This window comes from Ostrinia furnacalis, unplaced genomic scaffold, assembly GCF_004193835.3.
Source record: "Ostrinia furnacalis isolate ACB-3 unplaced genomic scaffold, ASM419383v2 OfSCF7284, whole genome shotgun sequence".
NCBI lineage: Eukaryota > Metazoa > Arthropoda > Insecta > Lepidoptera > Crambidae > Ostrinia > Ostrinia furnacalis.
Window position 1 is genome coordinate 30,287 of NW_021137523.1, and position 23,846 is coordinate 54,132.

At 38.5% G+C, this 23,846-nt stretch overlaps 2 protein-coding genes across 4 annotated transcripts; one reads left to right on the forward strand and one right to left on the reverse strand.

Annotated features, from left to right (window-relative positions):
- Window positions 1-1,913: 1,913 nt before the first annotated feature.
- LOC114363763 (tetratricopeptide repeat protein 14 homolog) lies at window positions 1,914-20,000 on the forward strand. 3 transcript variants are annotated; one of them, XM_028319579.1, is made up of 20 exons: window positions 1,914-2,065; window positions 2,233-2,541; window positions 2,830-2,906; window positions 5,633-5,755; window positions 6,296-6,516; window positions 7,837-7,977; window positions 8,080-8,756; window positions 9,545-9,780; window positions 10,312-10,481; window positions 11,425-11,577; window positions 11,721-11,792; window positions 13,342-13,527; window positions 14,018-14,108; window positions 14,401-14,535; window positions 15,120-15,343; window positions 16,187-16,369; window positions 17,657-17,836; window positions 18,194-18,256; window positions 18,629-18,748; window positions 19,402-20,000. In XM_028319579.1, exons 2-20 carry the CDS (start codon window positions 2,241-2,243, stop codon window positions 19,562-19,564), a joined length of 3,516 nt encoding a protein of 1,171 aa, XP_028175380.1. In that variant the 5' UTR covers window positions 1,914-2,065; window positions 2,233-2,240; the 3' UTR covers window positions 19,565-20,000. The 3 variants fall into 3 exon arrangements, with proteins under 3 accessions (XP_028175380.1, XP_028175381.1, XP_028175382.1); XM_028319580.1 differs by having other exon boundaries at window positions 1,929-2,065; window positions 15,120-15,331; XM_028319581.1 differs by lacking the exon at window positions 14,401-14,535 and having other exon boundaries at window positions 1,929-2,065.
- A 2,105-nt stretch (window positions 20,001-22,105) lies between these two features.
- LOC114363761 (mannose-P-dolichol utilization defect 1 protein homolog) lies at window positions 22,106-23,570 on the reverse strand. The gene is made up of 4 exons (XM_028319577.1): window positions 23,177-23,570; window positions 22,896-23,094; window positions 22,598-22,802; window positions 22,106-22,408 (listed from the first exon to the last, which is right to left on the reverse strand). Exons 1-4 carry the CDS (start codon window positions 23,262-23,264, stop codon window positions 22,157-22,159), a joined length of 744 nt encoding a protein of 247 aa, XP_028175378.1. The 5' UTR covers window positions 23,265-23,570; the 3' UTR covers window positions 22,106-22,156.
- Between the last annotated feature and the right edge of the window lie 276 nt (window positions 23,571-23,846).

Below are 23,846 nucleotides of genomic sequence, written 5' to 3' on the forward strand. Positions count from 1 at the left end.
ATACGTAGGTACACAAAATAAATGTGAGGAATAAAATAAGTTTCGCGGTCCACCATTGTGTGAGGGCGGCCTTCCAGTCCAAACAGTATTTTCATTGTGTCTGCCATTACCTAGCCCTCTTTCCTCTTTTGTATTCGCTTTTCTATTGAGGAGTCCTTCCCAATGACGCTTACGGAGGCTTTGAAGTATGTAAGAGGTAGGTATATCTACATAATTCTGAATAACACATATGGAGGCAAACTAAAGATTTGGTAGCATAGGCATTCGTGTAGGTAATTGCTAGTTATCTAAATAAAAATACTTTTATTGAAGTTCACTGTTATTACTTTGTTAAAATAATTTTATTCTGTAACTGAAAATCAGCGGTCACACACAAACAAAAAGCTTTCATTTACCTCTTCGCGGTCATTGTGGTGGTAACTACTTAGGTACTAAGCGCCTGCTGCAATGTGGGTTGAGTTAAGCCACATGAGTAAAGAAAAAGGTTTCTTTACTCAAGTGGTTAAGTTTCGTGTCTCCTTGTCGGATGGGAATCAGCCCCCCTAGACAAGTTGCGTAACGCGACAGTTGTAGGTAATTTCGAAATCGCTTCGCTCCAGCTCCAGCATTTTTAGGGTTCCGTAGCCAAATGGCAAAAAACGGAAACCTTATTTTAGGTTGAGTTACTTCGCTTAATTTTGGGGAGCTGGTAAGCGCTGAGATGATTGTAATTAGAGTGGGTTTACAATAGTCTCGCGGGAGACACGGGAATCGGCTATCCGTCACTACTATAATGGACCTTTGGGCCTTATTACTACAAAAAGTTTGTGGTAAGGTAAGTTGTCACGTTAGTTTTATTTTTTTAAATGTATTTATTGAATTGTACTTGTATGAAAGTGAACACATTACAGTGTAATGTCGTTGTAATGATTACCTTGTGGATTACCTACAGTCCTACGCCGATTAGATATCGGCGGATTCTTCATGCCATGAGCAAACTATCGGGCGACTTAGTATGATGTGGGCGTCAGGCAGTCAGGCGCCTACCTATGACCTGACCTTACTCGAAAATAGTCTGTCAATGTTCACCAGTTAGCGCCATGTCTTATAGCCCACAATCTGTCTTATGCCCGTTTTTACCATCAATCCTTATTTTATAAGTGACTCCTATGAAAACAAATTCCTGTTAAGAAAACAAATTCCCCTGGGTCTGCGGGTGTCTATGGGCGACGGTAATCACTTATGTTGTACCATCAGCATCAGGTGATCCGTCTGCTCGTTTGCCTAAAAAAAATGTCACTTAAAAATTAGGGATTCATTGTGAAAACGGGCATTGCCACACAAGTGTGACAGGACCTTACTAAAGCCCGGTCCGTGAGCACGTAGAATTTTGTCCAATGACCCCTAGCTACCGATCCTTATCGCTCGCGCGTAATTATGTTACTATCGCGCTCGCACACTTACTGCGGGTGCCAGTCGCACAGTCGCGACAGCAATATAATTACGCGCGAGCGATAAGCATGGGTAGCTAGGGGTCATTGGACAAAATTCTACGTGCTCACGGACCGACCAGACTATAGCTAGTAGCAGAGTAAATACAAATGAGTAGGTTTTCCTATGTATTACTTTTCTCTATGGAGTAGGTCATCTTCATAGAAACGCCCGAGCGCGGTTTGTATGTGAACGCGCCAATACGTAGGTATGCGGCGCGCACGCACACACTGACAAAATTTAGCGTTGATCCGTTGATTATTCTTTATTCTTTATAATAATTATGGAAACCCTAATTTTCAGTTTTCAGTATAGTACCTACACGTACTGAAAGTTTCCCGAAGCTCAAGAGTTCATCTTCAAGAAATACCAAAAAATATTTTTAGGAGTTTTTCTAGATGTCGAGTACTGGTAATAGGTAGTTTTGTTTAATTTCATCTGGTCACACTAAAACAGACGCCATTTGCAATTTTATTGCGAATGAAATAGCGGCGTAGTTTTGTTGTGAAATTCAAACAAAAGCTCTCGTTTTAGCGTGTGTATCATTATAAATGTGAAGTTCATATAAAATAACTACAAACAAGATATAAAACCGGTAAGTGCTATTGTTTCCCTGGTTGTTTCCTGCTATAACCTTACATCAAGGACTAAAATGGCGTCCTTCTTGTACTCTCACTTTTATCGGCTGTCAATCAATTTACTAGCGGATAATTTACGTTTATTTACATATTTATTCAATTGATAACTAAGATTTTGTTTTAGTGTTCGCTATGGAAACGTCACTGGACGCGTCCCTAGTGGCGCAGTCCATAAATTACCACGGGCAGCAACTCCAAAAAACGTGGGAGGCTGAACGCGGGGAGGATGATTTATCGAAGATCGGAGTGGGTTCGCTGGATTTCGCGGTGTACCAGTCCAGGCACAAGCACCTGACATTCCAAGACCGGTCAAAGCGACTCAAACTACACCAGTTCATAGCAAAGGAGGCCAATGCTATATTTGATTCTACATTGCTGGAAGAAACGCCGTCTTCGTCGAGTTTAGGGGCTGACGCTACCACACCAGAAGATAGTAAGTGTCTCATAATATGTAGTATCATTCAAAAATCCTTTTTCACCTCTAAAACTTACATGCATTGTTTGCTCATGTAGGTGTTGTTTTTATCACTCAATATGCTAATTACACAAAATAAATTACCATTACAATCTATACCAATTTCAATATTTACATGGTCTTTAGAATCAACAATTTAAACTCTTATCAAGTACCAACTTATTATCAACTTAGTAACTGGTCAATTTAATTAATTACATTGCAGGAATTATTTTACTAAATGCATTTATTCCTATTTTGTTTCAGATCTCTATGCTTTGATGCCCCCATTTGAAACATTCTTGAATGTTGATAAATCGGCTAGATTGAGGCATTTCTTTGATGTAAGTATTCAGAAATAAAGAAATTCCTTTTCGGACTATAATCAGTAGAGATGAAACGGATATCCGGTAACTATCCGGTAGGCCGGATATCCGGCCTATATTTACTATCCGGCCGGATACCGGATAGTAAGTCACTATCCGGCCGGATACCGGATATTAAAAAACTACGACATTTTTTTATAATAAAATGAAATACATTAATCTTTGAGGTAAATATCAATAAAATGGCTTATAATAATGACGGCTTTTATTTAAAGCCCAAAAAGTTACATAAAAGCCATATTAAGGCCTTTCAAAAAACTAATTTCTTTTTCTGAGCTATTCACTCTAATGATAAATACATAAATAGTAAATATCTGTTAATGTCGAAATATTGCCAATAGTCCAGTCAATGAATGCCTTAACGACGGTGTAGAGAGAAATCCATGGAACACAATTTCTGACCTCGGGACTTTATTTAGCCTAGTTAGGTGGTGAACATAGCAAAAGTCCCCGCCCTTAGCCCTTAAGCCGGCGGGGAGAAGGGGGTTTAAAAGTATCACTTTTCGGTTTTTCGCTTAATCCTCGGAAACTATGCGTCCTAGTGACATGAGTACTATGAAACAAAAAAACTTATTCAATTTGCTACAGGTAAGACCGTCAAGTTTTTCTATATCTTGTATAGTTTTTCGCCATCTGCTCTAGAAGGTCTGTAAAATTGAAAATTTTATTGTTGTCTTACATGTTCCTTTCAGGAGAAAATCGACTAAATCAACATTAAGCAAACACTATAGACATGCGGGAGCATGTTAAGCCTAGTTCCAGGGAGGGGACTGCACCGTGCGTATATTTAGACGAACCAATTAGAGCCACTTTTGACTCCTCATCATTCAAAAACTACTGTGCATTAACACTTCAAATTTGGCTTATGTATTGAGACTTGCAAGATATACATCAGCTTCAAATTTCATAAATATACCTCAAACGGTTATTTAGGTATTGACGTTCAAAAATCGACATTTAGAACACTAAAATATATCTATCACATGTGAAATGTTAAAATTTACTGATTTTTTATTTGTTCCTTTGTATTTACATAACTACCTTTCTGGATGCCAAATTTGAACCTTCGAGGTCATCTGGAAGTGGTTAGAATTTGGTCTATAGGTCAGACATGTAGATTTTTGGACGTCAATACCTAAATAACCGTTTGAGGTATATTTATGAAATTTATGTAAACTGATGTATATCTTGCAAGTCTCAACACATGAACCAAAAGACAATGCCGGAAATTGGCGTCTTTTTTTTTTTCGCGCGGCCACCGACCAAACCATGTTTTTTGGATACAAAATAGTGTAATAAACCAAACTTACTATGACATGTATACCTCTAAACTCAGTCTGAACTGAGTTACGAGCATTAGAAGTTTGACGATTTACATACTAGATTTGCTTTTTGCACGCAAGTTTTGTAAGAAATTGCAACAAAATAGTGACATTGTATGTGTAAATAAACAATACCATCCATTAAAGGCTCCAGACATCAGTGTGGAGTAGAATCAGCGCAATAAGAAAATATCGCAATATTTTGTTGCAATTTCTTACAAAACTTGCGCGCAAAAAGCAAATCTAGTATGTAAATCATCAAACTTCTAATGCTCGTAACTCAGTTCAGACTGAGTTTAGAAGTATACATGCCATAGTAAGTTTGGTTTATTACACTATTTTGTAATCAAAAAACAGAGTTTGGTCGATGGCCGCGCGAAAAAAAAAAGACGCCACCTTCCATACAAAATCTGGCATTGCCATTTGAAGTGTTAATGCACAGTAGTTTTTGAGTGATGCGGAGTCAAAAGTGGCTCAAAGTGGTTCGTCTAAATATACGCACGGTGCAGTCCCCTCCCTGGAACTAGGCTTAACATGCTCCCGCATGTCTAGAATGATTGCTCAATGTTGATTTAGTCGGTTTTCTCCTGATGGGAACATGTAAGAAAAAAAATAAAATTTCCAATATTACAGACCTTCTAGAGCAGATGCCGCGAAAACTATACAATTTTTAGAAAAACTTGTCTATCTCACCTGTAGCAAATTGAATGTGAGTGTGAGTCATGTCACTAGGACGCATAGTTTCCGAGGATTAAGCGAAAAACCGGAAAGTGGCACCTTTAAACCCCCCTCTCCCCGCCGGCTCAAGGGCTAAAGGCGGGGACTTTTGCTATGTTCACCTCCTAACTAGTCTAAATAAAGTCCTGAAGTCAGAAATTGTGTTCTACAGTTTTCCATCTATAATGCTTTATTGACTGGACTACAAATAAAATGAGCGTTTTTTTTTTCACTGCTGGTCTGATGACATGATGCAGTTCAGTCAGATAACGCAGCAAGTGTAGTTAAACTAATTTAATTTTCGCTATTCAATCACACACTCACGATGGCAACCGAAATCGCCCGAATTGATCTGCCCCCTAGACAAGTGGCAAAATCTGACATTCTATTCGGTTTCAGACGGATTCGATTTTCGAAAAGTGTGACTAATTGTCTAGTCTACTAGACCCACTGATCGCGTTCGAAGCACCTGTGCGGCGTTAAACTCGTCATGACATGCGACGAGACAATGAGCCAACTATCCGGCCGCCGGATATCCGGCTATCCGGCCTAGCAGCTGGCCGGATATCCGGTATCCGGTATCCGGCCAAACAACTATCCGTTTCATCTCTAATAATCAGAATCTAATTTAAATTCTATTTTCAGAATGTGAAGACAGGAGAACTTATAATTGGCGCAGTGATCAACAGGACTGCTTCTGGCATGATGCTCAAGGTACTCTGCACAGCAGGGCCCACTTCCAGATTTGTGGCTGACATTAATGTGAAGGTAAACTTTTGTCTTCTTTGTCTAAGTTGTCTTACGAAGCTAGATTTATCCTAAGTACCTACATTGGCGCAAGAACTTTTAGTTGAGTCATTTTTGTTCTGGTAATACTTAATAGTTACATTGGACAGACAACAAGTAGTTTGATAGAGAATACTTGTGTCCATTTATGTGAATGTTTCACAATATGGTGAAGTAAGAAATGAGGTAAGTGGCCTCATTTCTTAGAGGCGTGGGTGAAATAGCCTTCCGCCCACAGACTTAAAAGCAGCATATTTACAACTTTTACAGAAGCAGCATATTACCACTTTTACCATACAAATTCAAATTTTCCATTCAAATACTGATATTATTGTTTTTTTACTTTTATCAATTCTCCCAACAGATGTGAGTGAATTCAGAATCCTTTTAAAAAGAATTTCTCTTTCTAATGAACTTGGTCTTGTTTGAAAATACTAATAAAATTCAGTGATCCAGTTACTATGGTGAAAATGACATAAAACGATTTTTGGACGCACTTCATTAATTCATGTTTTGTTCCAGGCATTTTTACCAGTTACAAATATCATACCAGCTGTAGACAAGAAAAATGTATCAAGAAACTACCTGATGAATGACACTGTGTGCTGCGAAGTCATTGAAGTTATCCCAGATACGGACAAAATGGTGTGCGGCATGAAAGGAGCCACCCGCGGCCCGGACGATCCTCCGCCAAAGCCCCCTCTAGGACTGCTCAGCACAGACGACTTTCCGCTGGTGTACAAGTATGTATAATAGCAGCCACGCTACAATTTATTGATAAATGTCGTACACAATTTTACAGGGCTATCAAAGCTACTTTTGTTTTAAAACACATTTTGTATTGTTTTTATATGTATCTTATATTGTGTGAAGGTCACGAGGCTATAAAATCAGTGGTATATTTATTTGTATAATTGAAGAAACTTGTTTATGACATGGAAGTGGTTTTGCAATTAATATGAAAGAATGCTGATGAAATGGAATGCTGTCCTACAAGTTAGAATGGATCAAGAATAAGAATCAAATCCTGAAGAATTTACTGGCAAAGGAATATGAGCAAACGTTTTAAGCAAAATTATAAAGAGAATACCAACAAAAATACCTCTGCTTTTGTAAGCACTCATGTGGAATTTGGTTGGTTTTTCACACAGCTGTTTTTAATCACTTGGGTAGGTATGTAAGTGCAAGGAAGATGGCTTTGGATAAATGTTTTCACTAGTTTGATCACTTTTCAGTACATACAAATCACACTTCACCAATTATGTGAAAATTATTGCATGGTATAAGATCAAAAGAAATTTTGACAACCAGAACATGTGGATGATTAAAGAATATTTACCTAAATGAGTATAACATTAGGATGGATCATTGATGTACTTCAAGTCTTGCAAAAGCCGAAATCATTTACACATTATTTTTGTTTTATTTATAACATGAAGAAGGTCAGTACAACTTCGGGTCAAATTCGATGTCTATAACAGGAAACTTAATTCTCTATTAAAGCTAATATTTAATATTCCAGCAATTACCATTTGATTGGACATTTTTGTGAAAGTTACCTATCGGACGTTGGCGTTATTTATTTTTATAAAGAAGTAGCTACCAAAAATTTTAGCTGATGTGAGGCTCCAGAAACCACACAAACTGGTCTGAAAAGACATTGCTGCAGTTCCGATTACTTCACTCTGGACCCTGCTGTAAACCCGAAAGGAAGACATTCCCTCCACTATTTTAGGGTGTTCTTTTCTAGGTGTACAACAATTCCCAAGACTTAGCTGCCATGTTACCATGAATGTAGCCCAGGCACTTTGGTAAAATTTATGTCACATAGTCGAGGCGACATCACTAAAAATGTTTTTGTGTGAAATATAAATTTTTTGAACAGCTTCATGGGAACAGGTGAGGATAAACGTATGTGTGACATTGAAAAAAAAAATAGGTTAAATGCTTGATTACTTCCTTATTAATTTTCAGAAGATGTAATTATAAAATCTCTGAGATTTCTTCATGAAATGAAACTGCGTCGCCATATAATATGTATTAATTGTTTTGTTTTCTGACAGGAAAACTATGGATATGAAAGGAGAAAGTTATGAAGCTATTTTGGAGAAGAGTCCAGGCTTCAATAACCCCAACTGCGTCCAATATCTCTCTGAACTGCTAGGAATCGCGAACATGCATTGCACCAACTTCCAATCACTAAGGTAATAAATTTTATATTGCAAATAACATGCTTAATACATGAATTGCAATTACCTACCCGCCTTTTGAGACATTAATCCTAATACTTAATTTTGTTCACTTAGGGGTGGATTCCCGCCGCCGGATTGTGCCGATGAACTTCGCCAAGCGCAAGCCAGCAAGTGGGCATTCCGCTCGGTCGCTGAAGGAATAGAACATTTTAAGGCTGGAAGACACTCAGAAGCATTCCAATGTTTGAACAAAGCTCTCAGTATAGATCCGAGAAACGTAGAAGGCCTAGTAGCAAGAGGAGCTCTGTATGCAAATAGTGGAACATTCAAGAAGGCCATAGAAGATTTTGAGACTTCTTTGAAACTGAACCCTAATCATGCTAATGCAAGGAAATATCTTGGAGAGACTCTCGTAGCTTTAGGTCGTAGCTATGAGGATGAGAACAAGATAACTGAAGCCCAGAAGGCATACGAAGATTGCTTAGCTATCATACCATTCCATGAAGAGGCTCAGAATTCGTTAGACTTCCTGAAGAGTAAAACATCGACGACCAAGCCATTGATTGAACCAGCTGAGCTGTTGTTGCCTGGTCTGACCGGTGCCAAGTCGTTTGAAATGAAAGAGACACTGAAACAGCTGTTGAATTTGACGGAGAAAAAGGAAAAGAAAAAGAAGAAGAAGAGAGGCAAGGGTAAGAAGAAGAGGTCTAGCAGTTCCTCGTCATCGTCAAGTGACTCGAGTAGTTCCAGTTCCTCCTCTGAATCGTCGTCCTCATCTTCGGAAAGCAGTGGTAAGTAAAACTATGTTATAAGGTACCCACAAGAGCACACTGCCGTGCGCCTTGTCGATTGTTTGAGACTTCTCGTACACGAACAAATGCTGGAAAACGATCACCCCTGTTTCGTCTTGTACAAAATTATAACGAGAGCTTTCACTCAGTCGATATTATTGCGGCTCAACCAGGTGCATTCAGAAAAATGATATTGCTCACATTGCAGAACAGTGCTATTTGAACCAACACAAATTTATAAGTACACTACCTCTCAACGAAATGTGTAATGATTTTGTTTAATAAATCTGTGGTAAACGGTGTTGGTGACAAATGGACACTTACTATTGTAATGTATACTTATTTGTATAATTTCTCGTTTGTCACTGTTTGTTTACCCCAATAAAATAAAATAAATAAAAATAAAGTGTAAAGATTGATTTAGACTTAAGGTTGATAAAAATCATGATTGTTTGAAAATGGTGTGTTTGACTTATTAATTTTCTACTAAAACTACTATTTATCTTATACTAGCAATACTCTAACGAACCACGAACAAATCACGGGGATTCCCCTTTTCCCAAAATTGTCGTGCATTTAATCGTTCGCCTAATTTCGTCATACGTAGTAACAATATGGGATAATATTTATTGTCAGAATGACTGAACGAAAGAAGGATCCCATTTGGCAACATTATACATAAATGTATAACATAAATAACGATTTTTTTCTAAAAAAAAGTAAAGTCAACCTGGACTTAGTAAAACAACATTGAATGGGTTTGGTTATGCAAAGCTTTTTATTGGCAGATTCGGAAGGCCCCAACCGAAAGAAGAAGCGGCGTTCGCAATCGAACAACAAGCGGCAGCGGTCTCTGTCGCCGCTCAGCAAACGGATGGCGATGCTTGGAGAGGCTGATTCTGCGTCTCGCACCCACAACTCTCAGTTCAACCACCCCTACGGGTACCAGCCGCCGCCGCCGCCTATCGAAGAGAACAACTCGCAGCCCATCAGGTCGCAAGCCGATATCGACTATGAGCTGAAGGTCAGTGGGTTCTTTTTCCTAGGTTTAGATATCAATTTGTTGTTCAGCTCACTTTTGATTAACGTGCTCTTTAAAACACATAGCAAACAAATTAGAACTTTCTCTTCTTTGGGTACTATCATATGATTTTAATCAGTTTATAGTCTAAATTAATTGGTAATTTCAATTAGAATTCAATAGATGTCATCTCAAGCCATATTGTTCAAAAAATTGTGATTCTAATTATTACCGAAGTATATTTATATCCACAAATGTAATGTGTGTAATAGAAGAAAACATCACCAGATCACCTTACTTTATGAAGACGTCCATGATAATTAATTATTAGCTGTGCTAAATAATCCTACTTTTCAGATGAGTGCCTTCAGGTCCAACCCAACGAAGACAACCTTATGTCATAAACCATGATTTGAGAAGAATGCTTCTTAATAGCGCTGCAGTGTGCCAAATTGACATAAAGCGTGATTGTATGAAGCTATAGCTTTGTTCTTTACCCATGTGCTCTTACTAAAACTGAATTATCCCAAACAGGTCCGCAAATTCCTGGAAATGACCAAGGAGGATTCTGACTACGAAGACAAAGTGCGCAACTTCCTCGAGGAGACGGCGCAGTACAAGCGCAACCGCAAGATGCAGGAGCTCGGCCAACAGCCGCAGCCGGGCGCCGAGCACGACAAGAAGAAGAAGAAGAAGAAAGATAAGTCGGTGTCACACACAATCTACTTTTACCTCTCTTTCACACACAGGCATCGTGACTTTTACCTCTCTTTTACACACAGGCATCGTGACTTTTACCTCTCTTTCACACACAGGCATCGTGACTTTTACCTCTCTTTCACACACAGGCATCGTGACTTTTACCTCTCTTTCACACACAGGCATCGTGACTTTTACCTCTCTTTCACACACAGGCATCGTGACTTTTACCTCTCTTTCACACACAGGCATCGTGAGCGCAAGGTGACGCCATCTCGCGTCAGTGGGTGCAACGCGATATATCAACCGTCGCCATTTCACGTAGCTCTCTCTTCCCCTTTCACCCTCTAGTTCTCTTGTCTCTTTCACTCTCTCACTCTCTATTTTCTCTCTCTTGTCACACTATTACAGCTGCTTTTTGTCACGTTGCACGGTCGCACTCAAGCCGTCTGTGGTCACCATATGGAAACCCTAATGTTCTACAAAGGTGACAGCACCATCATAACTTTTGATGAATAGTCTCCATGTGTGGAAAAATACACATTTGACAATTTGCTTTATTGAAATAAATGGTGACTTGACAACCTGAGGCGTCTAAAATGTATAAATTAAAACAGTCTGCATTAATTACTTGTGAGTTATTTATTTTAATAATTATAATATATTTAAAGTAATTAAAATAACAGGTGTTTATGCATTACTAACTTGTGTACAAAAACATCTTACTACGAACTTTAATCATGTCATTTCTTTTGTCTGCCAGCACAATACGTGGTATCACAAATACAATAAAAGTGCAAATAAAACAAATTGTTAAAGCAAACTCAACTGTGCAACCACATAAATCTAGTTGCATGACAAGAAACCAGGGCCGTGTGATATTTATGTCTTTGCTTACCGTTCTTTGTTCGTGGCGGACATGCAACTAATGTGAGTACCATTTTTTAGGAAAAAGAAGAAAGAATCTAAGAGGAAGCGCAAGGAACAAGAGAGGGAAGACAAAAGAAAGGCGAAACTTGCGCGCGCGGCAGCCAACAACTCGGAGTATAGCTTGCGCGACCTGGAGAACATCAGCGATAAGAAATTCAGAGATGCCATAAGGTAAAAACACCCTGTTAGTTTTAAAATAATATTGGATGTCCAAAAAAATCTTTGCAAATGTAAAATTATTCAAAAACTTCAATTTTTGGTCTCGTATTTTAATATTCGCCATCCAAAACCTCATACAAATGTTGATTTTACAGGAAAGAATTGAAAGGGAAAAAGAGAGACCTCAGTTCTGAGGGCGAATATGACAGAAAACACGGGGACAAGAGGTACCTTTTATTTCGTTATTGCGCATACTAAGGCACAAAACAAACAGTGTGCGAACTTAGTAAACGCAATAATGGGATATTGTTGTAACTAACATTACTACTATCTGTTGATGTATCTCTTGCTAACACAATAAGTAAATGGGCTTACAGCTTTTTGCTTGATTACAATTACATTTTAGGTATTTTTATGTATTCTGAAATCAGTAATAGAATAGTTTTTCCTGGATTCTAAAGTACAGTTGATAGCACATCATAATATATTGTCTGTTAAAAATTACACCTGAACGACTGAATTAGGGTCCTATTACATTAGGATACCATGGTGGCGCCACCGGTTGAGCCACCAACGGAGAATACCTCATCTGCTAACAGCTTGGTTGCGCAACAAATTTGTTGCAGGTAACCCAAAATTTTACCATTTGGTAGCTTAACCCTTAACCACTGACGTACGTACGTGGTACGTCGGTCAAACGGTTTTTCGTTCAAAACTTCATTTTGTGCGGGAATTTTTGCGTGTCCTTTATGGTAGTTTCCTAGTGGCCAGAGATGCGTGTGCGACGGGAGAAAATAAATGGGTATCACGTCCCTAAGTAGGAGAGCTAGACCACCCGACGTATGTGGTACGTAACGTCAGTGTTAGTGTAACTTTTTCAACATTGCTTTTGTATGTTGGTCCATAGATAAAATTAATTGTTAGCAGTCTTATTTATTTACTTGGCCGTCTATATATAAAAAACCTTATTTACGCCAAAAATTATTACAAATGACGAAGAAATTAGCAAAAAAATCCAGTGGATGAACATTTTTATATTAGTTGCGGTTTTCGAGTACAATCATCATGATGATGAAGGAGCTTTAGTTCGTGGCTTTGGATTTGACTTCTTCTGAAGATTGTATACCATATTTTCATATTTCCTAGCTAGTTTGAAGCACGGCAAACTGGTGACCAGGTCATCAAACAAAGAAAGACTATAGAAAATAGCCTTCCTAAATGAACTGTATTAAAAAGTGACTTAATTTGTGAATTATTGCTATTGTGATTTTTTCCTGATTAAAACTGTTATTAATCTTTAATATGGCCAAAATAGAAGTTCCTAGTGTTATCGAATATTTTTGTGTTGATTTTTAAAAATTGCCTGTCTAACTTTTATTACATCTGGAGGATTTCACTAATATCATATTATTCTATTAATGTGACTATGTTTTTTTTACTATCTCTGTTTAATATAAACATGTGTAAATAATTTAAATTCAAATTTCACCAAAGTTACACTCTATTGATACATCAGGAGGTCTTCAAAGTTACGTACGTATGCCGTACGTACGTCAGTGTTAGTGTAACAAAATGACACGTCAGTGGTTAAGGGTTAAGACACCACGGTGTCCTAATGACACGGCCGTTCTAGGTCACTGTTTAGTAGGATATGTCGTCGTCTGAACGCCTGTTGTACAACTTAGTGCCGCCGTCGCTGGCCACCGGTGGTTGTGGTCGGTGGCTTATTTGCGCCGAGTCTTAAATCCCTGCTACTAACAAAGCCATTTACTCCAGGATATTAGACGAGATGCACGGCCTAGAAGAGTTGGAGTCGAAACTGAGCGCGTACCACGTGATGGTGGAGAAAGAAATGGTGGGCAAACGTGACGGGCGCGGCTCCGTCAGTCCATTGGATCAAGCACCGCCGCCGCCGCTGGAGAAACCCAAGTGGAAGATGTCCATGAGCGCTGTGAAAGATTCGTGAGTGTTGTATAGTCACTGTCATATCCTATAGCGGATTTAGCAATAGGCCGAATATTTCTGAGCGTGTGCCACGTGATAGTGGAAAAAGAAATGACGCGCAAGCGCGACAGGAGCGGCTCCGTCAACCCGAGAAACCCAAGTGGAAATTGTCCACAAATGCCGTGGAAGATTCGTGAGTAGTGGCCATTGAATAGTCAACTTTACTAATCATTTCAACCACTACTGCATATAGGCCTCCCCTATTGATTTCCAGATTAGCCAATCGGCAGCATTCTGCATCCAACTCCTTTCTGCAACCTTTATGATGCCATCTTGCGGGTTTTGATGGATAAAATTATTTTTCTGTAGCATTGATGTTTCCATATTCTAGCACATTATAGTCCGCGCCACCAATACCATATTGTTTGTAATGTTTTATTTACTTATCATTTGAACTATGAAGAACTGTCATTGGTAAATTTATAATCTTTGCTTTCTCTGTTATTAGGGTAAAGAAGAAGGATGCCCCTGTATCAAAGGGTTACAAAGAAAGATACGCGTTTGAAGATAGCTCAGACGATTCCCAAGACGCACCAAAGGTAAGCTAATTATTTAGTTTATTATATTTCCCATCTTCAACACAGGTAAATTATTTATTTTATTATGTTTTTATTGTTTTAATAATGTAATAAACTTGTGCAAATATTAATACATACATTCATTGCACGCTCGCTGCAATGAAATGATGGCACTTGTTCAATTATAGCTTTTTCACATAGTTAATTCTGTTGCACTGTTAATAAAGTAATTTAATGAGTAAAATGAAAGCCCAGTTGCTCTTTTTTATTGCACAATAAAAAAGAGGAATGTATTAACGTTGGACATGTTTAGCCGGCGCCGGGCGACAAGAACGTGTCAGTGCGGCGTGCCATGGCCATGAAGGAGCCGCCGCCGCTGCCGGCCGCGCCGCCGCCTTCCAAGTCGCGCGAGCCAGACCCGCCCGGCACCGAGCCCGTGCACCCGCCGGTAAGGACAAGTCTTATTACAGCTAAGCTCAGATTGCAGCGGGATTCCGGATTGAATGTGTTATGACGTCATGTCAATGAAGAGAAATGGAGCTGCTCCAAAGAACGACGATGTTGGTAAGATCAAAATAAATAAACTATAACCATACCAATATTGATTAGGTGAATTTAATAGGACATTTATCTTGATTTAATTTTAACCAGGTCAACTGATTTCTCATTGATCAAAAGTAATATAACTAATCCTTCTTTATTTTTTATAAAATGTCCTGAAAATCCCTTCCTGTGCTCTAAATGGAGCGTATGGTACATGGACTAAGACTGAATTTGAATTCAATGAGGGTTTTCGCGATTGAAAAATCCGCCAGATGGCAATACGTAGACGTGAGGTCTAAATGCTGCATGATTGGTTATTTTTGACATAACATTGACAGATATGTCAAAATCCACCAATCATGCAGCATTGGGACCTCGCTTTTTTAATCGCGAAAACCCTCATTGACTGAATTAACATTAGAGATCCATTAGATTGTGGAGCGTAATATTCTAAAGCATAAGTCATTCCAAAACCTTTTTCTTCCACAGGTGCGCAAAGGCAACATAGTCCTCGACAAGTTCGGCTCGTTCCGTCTCGCTCAGGAAGGCGAGACACCGGTGTCGGTCGGCGACGGGCGGCCCGAGCAATTCGTGACGCGCATCAAACCGCCCACGCCGGCCGGCCGCCGCCCTCGTTCGCCGCCCTCGCCGCGCCGAAGGTCATCGAACTCCTCCGACGACGACCGACGCTCGCCCAAAAGGTCTAGAAGCAGGTGAGTTAATTCTCACCGCGTCATTTTTTAAGCTTGTGCCTTGCTGGATGTTGGTTGCTGCTTCAAAATGCCAATAGACGGCATTCGTTTTGCAGGTGAGCTGGTACATTAATCAGGCTTGTTGCAGTGTAATGCTAAATGTATTTAGAAAATATTTTTTTGAGAAATTCGACTGCCTATAAATATTTGTTTGCAAAATACCAATTCTATACCGTTGTTTTGTAACCCATGTGCTATGTGTATGTGTGTGTTTTTACCTTAAAATAATCATCTTATCAGTCTGCTAGAACATTGACTGACATAAACTAGCTCCAGAAAATATATGAATGTAAAAATTTCGTGACACTCTCCCAGCTAATTTCGCGCGTCTCAATAAACACTTAAGTTATGAGACATTCATATGAGATTATTAGCCTAGGAGCAGACCACCGATTTTTTATCGGCCGATAGTTTAATCAGTATGGGCATGTATGGAAGTGCGCACATTACACCGATTGATTCTTCATACAAATTAGAATCGGACCGAACTATCGGCCGGACAAAAATCAGTGGTCTGCGCCTGGGCTTAATGGCTTGAATACGAACTTTATGTACTTTATAAGTTGACTATCTGTTCATGAACCAATGAGGCTAACTCAAAATCAAAAATATTTATTCAGTTTAGACCACAAGTGGCACTTATGAACGTCAATAGAAAATAATAAAAAAAGAAAAGGTAGCCCTTATGGGGCACTTTACATGTCTCCTTATCTTTTGGGCCCTACCAGCGCTGTTAAACATTTCTAATAAACATCCTTTGGTCGCATCTACTTCTTCTTTATCTAATAAACACTCACTTCCCAGGTCCCGTCCTCGCAAGTACCGCTCCCGTTCAGGCTCGCGGTCTCGCTCGGGTTCCAGCGCGTCTGGCTCGGCGGCGTCGCGGCGCCGGCGCTCGGCCTCTCCGCGGTCGCGCTCGCGATCCGACGCGAGCCGATCGTACTACTCGCGGAGCCGAAGTCGCAGCCGGTCCACGTCGAGAGACAGGTGATTACACGACTAGTAATATTTTGTGAGTTAAACCTTTACCTGGTAGTGGCAGAATTGTTGCCACCATATTTTGAACCTTATTGAGAAAACATAAGGTTCAAAACTAATGAAAAATATTTTTCTCTATACCAGTTAAAGGGTTAAGGTGTAGGCTTGCCTAAAAATCCAGTGTCGATAGCCTGTCGAAAGGCCCTCGCCCACGGCGACTTTTTGTAGCGATGCAGTCGCGCTGCCGTAGCGCGTTGGCATCACTTCTGTATTGCGTTGCAAATGCGACTAACGCGCGCTAGTAGCGTTCCTGTCGCGCGTTTACGAAAAAGTCGCTATGGGCGAGGGCCCATAATCATTCAAGTGGTGAAATTGCATATTTTTTTATAATTATCTACTAACGATTGGTTATTCAAACCATTTCTCCGGTCCGCCTTGTTGGAAACCGAACCTTAAACAGATTCTATCGTTAGTATGAGTGATTTCAAGTGGTCGATGGTCGATTTTTAGGCAAGTCTACTGAGAAGGTCCCAACAACAGTGTCAAGACTTCATGATCAGATATTTGATTTGTGTTAATTCAAGCCTAAAATTTCATGACTGATTTATGCAATGATTTCCCAATTTGTTCATTCCTTTTTTTTATTTGGCAAAATTCATTTTGAGAATCGATAAAATCCAAGAAATAATATCACATCACTTTTCAAAAAATAAAGTTAGGTCAAATATTAATCATCACAATATTGTTTTTTATGCTGGCATGGTAAGCAGGAATCGGCATATGATGAAGTAAGGCAGAAACACTCCACAAAATTCTAATTCATATTTTTATTTTGTTATGTTATCAATTCATCCATCATTCCTACGAAATCAAAGTTTACACAAATACACTTTACATTTATGTTTGTACTAGATGCAGTTTGCCAGTAAAATCATGTAAATGTTATTGAAAGAACCGAGTTTTATTAAAATTCAAAGCATCACCATTAGAGTAACCACTCCATTGGAAGGCTAATGTTATTATTCCAATAGTAACAAATATTTAATTTTTTGTGTCCAGATGATTGTTTCATGTACTAAAGCTACACATGGTATTTGACAAAATTTACCCATGTCATGCCAGCAATTCATATTAAATCGGGCTGGTAATGTAACCATCTGTTTAATGTGCACATTTGAAGAACTTGAATTCATTTTACAAAGTGTAAGGCGATTCGCATACTATTTCGGAACTTCTATGTTTAATTTTAATACTGTTTGCTAGCTGTCACTATGATGATTAAATCCTCAAAACCAGGGGTAATCGCCGCTTCAACCGCCGCGGCAATTGGCGCGGGCGAGGCGGGTACGAGCGCGGCACGTACTACCGGCCTCGCTTCCACACTTACAACGGCGGCGGCAACCGCGGACGCGGCCGCGGCGGCGACTTCAGGCGCGACGACGGACGCCGCTTCCAGCCCGAGTGGCGCGATAACAGGCAGGGTTGCATGATTTAAATCAAGTTGATTTAAATCACGATTTATATTACATGATTTTTGTAATAAAACTGTAATGTTCGAAAACAATGTTAATATTAGGTGTTAATGAAATTGTCGTTTTGTATGGAGAATCTGAAAATTTTAATTTTTCCACTCAATCACATTTGCGATTTTTCAGATAACCACATAATTATTATTTTTTTGGCGGTGTTGCCTGCTCCATACATCAATTCCATACAGAAATGATCGCAGAACCTAATAAAATCAAATAATCAAAAAATCGTGATTTTAAAAAAAAAATCTGATTTTTTTGATTGAAATAAATAAATCGTGATTTTTATCCACCCTGATAACAGGTCGCGCGGCGGACGACCCTTCAGGCCTAGGAGGGGAGGCGGCGGGAGGGGTAGACCTTTCAGGTAATTTTGACTGACCCTTTACGATTTAAAAGAGTTTTTTGACTTGCTTAGTTTTGTTCTTCTTTGGAATCGTCGCTAATATTGTGGTGTTTCTAATTTAACTTTTGCATGCTAATAATTTTAGCTAAACATGTATCGTTCTCACTGTCTGTACCTAACATCTTTATATACCATGTTTAATTGCAAATAAATGATTATGATTATTATGATGATTTGACTAAAATTATTCTGCGTCTGTCACTCCAACTGATGACCAAATTTTTAAGTGGCAATACCCAAAAATATTCTATGTAGGGCTTTAACTTTGAGCCATGATTTTACACGAGTTATCTGAGCTTCGTAAACTTATTTTAATTATATTGACTATTTCAGGGGTGGATTCCGTGACTTCCGAGACCGCCGTGGTGGCAGGTACTCTCGATCCCGCAGCCCCGACCGCACTCGTCGCTCCCGCTCCTACAGTCCTGAGAGGCGCGACAAAGACAGAGACAGGTTTGTAAACTCTTTTACGTCTCCAAAAAATTTAGTCTATATTCATTTTTCACTCATACCCGGCCTGTTCATCTCCGCGAGTTTACATCGAAAACAAAACACGCACGATGGCCCACCTACAGGATACTATTCGACAAGGCCTCACATACGAGCGAACATTGACTCACGCACGCGTATTCTTGTGTATGATGGAAGAAAATAAAGAAAATGGTGTACTAAATACTGTGCAGTATTTAACTGCCTAAATAATAATAAAAACACAGAATGTACTTTTTTAAGTTGCCTCAAGACACTGAGAGGTAAATAGGTAAGTAGTTAATATTATTCATGATAATTCATGCTAAATCCTGTATTTCCTCCGCCATTTTCCGCAGTTTGGCACCTCACGTCACATCATTTTACCGAAGTCAGCCCTATAGCTTCGGCGCAGTGCCGATCACTGACGTTTGTCAACAAAATGGTGCTTGACTCTTGAGACAGGCTAAATTACACCATATTGTTAATGACATTGAGCATACATTTTTTTAAATACCTTCGCGAAGTAAAACTTCTGTACGTAGTACTTATTATTATTCTGTGGTCATACTCAAAAACGCAGTTTTTGCAATCAACTTGCATTTAGAGTGTAATTAATTCTATTTTTTATTGTTTAGCTACTCGCGCTACTCTGAACGCGACAGCCATCGTAGCGAAGGAGAGTACGAAGAAGAGAGATACGTTGACAGGAAAGAGTACGACGGGAAGTGGGCCGACGGCAACGAACCAGAACGTCCCCCCGCAGAAGAGAAGCCCGCCGAACAACCCCCCAAAGAATAGATGTCGTTACGCGCGAGTAGGCTAGGGCGACGGTTACAAGTCATAGGGTGCCCAGTGAGTTTGCACGATTTAGTTTTACACTGTGTGTACACACTATTCTTATAATTATTATCGTTTAGTTGTAAATATAGTTATGGTGATAAGACAATTAAAGTTTCAGTGAAGTCCAATGTTTAATTTTAAATCATACATTATAATTATCACAAACATACCGTTTGTAGAGCATTTGATTTTAAATTAGATTACTTTGTGGTGCCAGATAATGTTGCAATATTAATTTAACTGATTACATTTCGCCGTGTATTTCTGAATTAATATCATCTTATTCCTCCCTAAAGTTATGTAATATTAAATTGGGTCTGTAATTATTATTATCTTTGCCAAACCAAATTTGTTTAGCTCAACAGCAAAATAAATGTTTTTAATGTGAACGTTATTTTTTCTGCCTATTCCCCTTTTATTAAATTACTACTAGCTTTTGCCCGCGGCTTCATCTGCGTGAAATTTAGTTTGCCTCAGATCGTCTTAAATTATAATATATTATTCTGCCTATACAGGGTGCTAGGTAAATGGTTATATGAGCCGACACTAGCCCATGTTAATTTAACACCATGTATGTTATTCTGGGTTATAAACAAGTTTCATCAAAATCCGTTCAGTAGTTTTTGCGTGAAAGCGTAACATGTTAACATCAATACAAACTTTCTTTAGTTCTACCGAACGCGATGGAGGGCTTGTGGACGCCCTCTGCCCCACAAACTTTCGCATTTATAATATTAGTAAGATTCTAATAGAACAAAAAAATATTACCAACATATGTAGTACACTAGCTTACCGCCCGCGTGGAATTTTGTCTGTCATAGAAAAACCTTATCGCGCGCGTCCCTGTTTCAAAAACCGGGATAATAAACTATCCTATGTCCTTTCCCGGGACTCGAAACTATCTCAATGCCAAATTTCATCAAAATCGCTTCAGTGGTTTAGGCGTGAAAGCGTGACCGTGACAGACAGTTACTTTCGCATTTATCTATATACACCGTGTTACTTTGCATTCTTGCCATATTCACAGAGATAAAAGTAGGTAACAGTACCTATTATTTAAGATAAACAAGAAACTCCCATAAAGAAAGCACACTAAGATTTTAGTAAATTTGGTTTTTCAGTACAAATTGGAATAAACTAATTTTGTCTCGCACGTTCTACAGGTGCAAGTGGAATAAACCTAGTGGGCGTGGCCTAGTTCTTAATTTTATGGCTTTGGGTACCAGCCTTTTTATCCAGTCATAATAACTATTTTAAAATACTCTTCAGTTGATTTCAGATTTTCCTTTCTACTTTACGGGCTTAGGACCGTCAAAAATACGTAATAATTATTAGGGTTTCAATTAATTTACAACATTGTACCCTATTTTTACAAATTAATAAATTAAGTATGAAATGAAATCACCTTATTCACGATTAATTATTTATTCATAAGTTCCTACTTACAAAGTTAACGTACTGCGAAGCAAGTGTTCAAAGTGTCCTCCGTTCTGATGAAGGCACAGTCTAGCACGGCGAAGCGTAGGTTTTTCGCATTAGTTTTCGCAACACATAAACGTTTTGTATCACAGTTTCACTAAAACAATCCTTTCATGTAACGCGTTTACACTGTTTATCTCCACCACCAGTCGTTTCAAGTCACTCCAAAAATCCATTGGTGTCAGGTCCGAAAATCGTGGTGACCAAGCTACTGGACCCCTCGTCCAATCCACTGTTCACCAAACGTATTATTCGCGCACTTGACGACCTTATTGTGGGGGAGCACCATCCTGCTGGTAGTAGAGCATTTTGTGTAACGCTAAGGGTACGTCATCAAGCATTTCGTCTAAGACGTCTTGCAGACACTCCAAGCACCATTTTGATTAAATTATTCGTTGTTTGAATACACTTCAGTCATTTTTGTATTATTTATAACGTGATTTGTGTTTGATGGATTTCTCAGTTTTTTACAAGTGTCAAAAAGACATTTTAAAGACAATAGATATTTAAAAATACAATAAAAAGTAAAAAAGTCTCCATCGCCATCGCCAACAAGTGATGTGCATGCGTTACGATAATTAGTGGTGTGTTTAACAGATTGTCGATAAAATAAAATACTCAAGATTAAAAAAAAAATTTTTCGGGCATTATTTTTTTACGGATTTGTGTTCAGTATCAGTAATATAGTAACCTCTGTAAATATGGCAAGAATGCAAAGTAACACCCTGTATATAAAAGAAAGTCGTGTTAGTTACTCCACTTATAACTCAAGAACGGCTGAACCGATTTATCTGAAAATTGTCAGGGAGGTAGTTTAGAGCCAGGAGAAGGACATAGGATACTTTTTATCCCGTTCGAAATAAAAAAAAAGTCTGCTTATTTATTGCCATTAAGGCGAAACAAAGTTCGCCGGGTCAGCTAGTAATATTATATACTGGCATATTGTTATGTCTCTAATAATTCTTTTTAATAAAACTACTTAGGTGTGTTGCAAATTAAAAGTCAATGTTTTTATAAACATATTTATTCAATTCATTTGATCTAAAATGCATGTTTTCAGAATCAACAGTCTTATGTTCTTTTCTTCTTCTTCTTATTCTTGTTTTTATTTGACTTATCAACATTCCAATACCAGAACAGCTGCAGGACAATAGCTGCATTGGCTGCGGTAGATACACAATAAGTAAGAATTATAATAAAGTCTCCCGTTTCTTGAATGGATGTGAAAATTCTGGCGATACTGCCTCCAAATAATAGCAGACATGTAACAGCCGATAATTGACCAGTGCTGCCATTTTTGTAGTTGGTGATAACTTGAATAGCCTGAAACAAGAAAAGTTATTAATGTGAGACAGTGGAGCTTCAATTTTCTGTAAGGTGGTTAAAAATAGGGCCCAACTGGCACTAATTTTCTGAAATTAACAAATTAAAAGTGGAAAGTACTAAGCAAACCTTTGAAACATGAAAATGTTTAATTCTAGTTTGACTAGTAGTCACAATTCAGTTTATTACCTTTGCCATGACAATAATAGGAACATTGACTGCTTGCATTGTCCACAATATGTCTGTAGGTGTAACTCCACTAACTAGAGTGGACACGAGGCCGACGTACGTCGCCAAGAACAAGGCAGCTTTTCCAGAACCCCCACCATAGTGCAATACCAGAGATGCAATAATTGCAGTTTGTATTGCTAGGAATGTACCTTCTCCCCATGCACTGAAAGATAAAAAACAAACTCAATGCATGAACTCATTTACTGTAGGTAACTGTATGTAAAAAACTGGGTCAATGCATTTTTATTATACAAACCTAAATGGGAAGCCCATAACATAACTGTAAGCAAAGTTAGCAGTTATTGCAAACAGTTCCAAATAAACTCCGTAAATGTTTATACCCTCCGCACTTTTACTGCTTAGTATTTTGAGTATCTGGGGGACTTTGACCAATATCGATCCGGCAATGATACCGATACCAAGTCCCTTACTCAGCGATGACTTGAAGCACGGAACTAAAAGAATAGAAGAGAGAATTAAGTAAAACTATGTCAATGTGCGGTAAATAAATCACTAAAAGCAGGGCAATACACATACCATCCATAAAATTGTATTTGATGAAGTATTCATCGTAACATTTTTCTGATAACACTGACAACAATAGGCCTTTTAAAAATTCAGCCATTATGGATATATAATTATGTAACTAAATTATTATGCTTAATAAATAAATTAAACTATTGAACGCAACCACGATAATCACAATTCCATTTTTTAGTTCAATGCGGCAACTCAACTTTCTTCCACAAAGTCAATCAAATCACGGGGTGGAAACGCCATAGAGTTTGACAGCTCCATAGAGAGTGAATTTTTTTGACAGTTCCGAGAGGAAGTGACTTTTTTTATAGTTGTCTTCTGTATGCGACAGTGGTCTTTTGCATGTTAGAAACCTTAGAAACCTTTTCGAATTACAACTTCAGCTTTTATTCATAAATTATTTTATTGAATCTATGTGATTTCTATAAATTAAATGGTTATTTAAAAGTATAATAATTCAAAGTCGTAATTTTCACTTTAATCACTTTAGTTCCGTCTCAAGTCTACAACTGTGACATTATTAAAAAAAAAATAAACGTCAAAATTTTTTCATCGAAAAAACGTGTTTTTCTACGATTTTTAATTGTTTCTAATTGAAATCAATAATTTCTCAGTCATTATTAATAAGAACTACATGTGCATGGATTGCCTGTTGGATTGATGTTTGTTT

Excerpts from the sequence above, each read along its gene's own strand:
- LOC114363761 (XM_028319577.1), bottom strand. The coding sequence starts at position 23,264 with ATGGCTGAATTTTTAAAAGGCCTATTGTTGTCAGTGTTATCAGAAAAA. Across the intron at positions 23,095-23,176 it reads CAAATACAATTTTATGGATG|TTCCGTGCTTCAAGTCATCG; the intron begins GTATGTGTATTG and ends CTATTCTTTTAG. Across the intron at positions 22,803-22,895 it reads GTTATGGGCTTCCCATTTAG|TGCATGGGGAGAAGGTACAT; the intron begins GTTTGTATAATA and ends TTTATCTTTCAG.
- LOC114363763 (XM_028319579.1), top strand. The coding sequence starts at position 2,241 with ATGGAAACGTCACTGGACGCGTCCCTAGTGGCGCAGTCCATAAATTAC. Across the intron at positions 10,482-11,424 it reads AAGAAGAAGAAGAAAGATAA|GAAAAAGAAGAAAGAATCTA; the intron begins GTCGGTGTCACA and ends ACCATTTTTTAG. Across the intron at positions 11,793-13,341 it reads AGAAAACACGGGGACAAGAG|GATATTAGACGAGATGCACG; the intron begins GTACCTTTTATT and ends CATTTACTCCAG.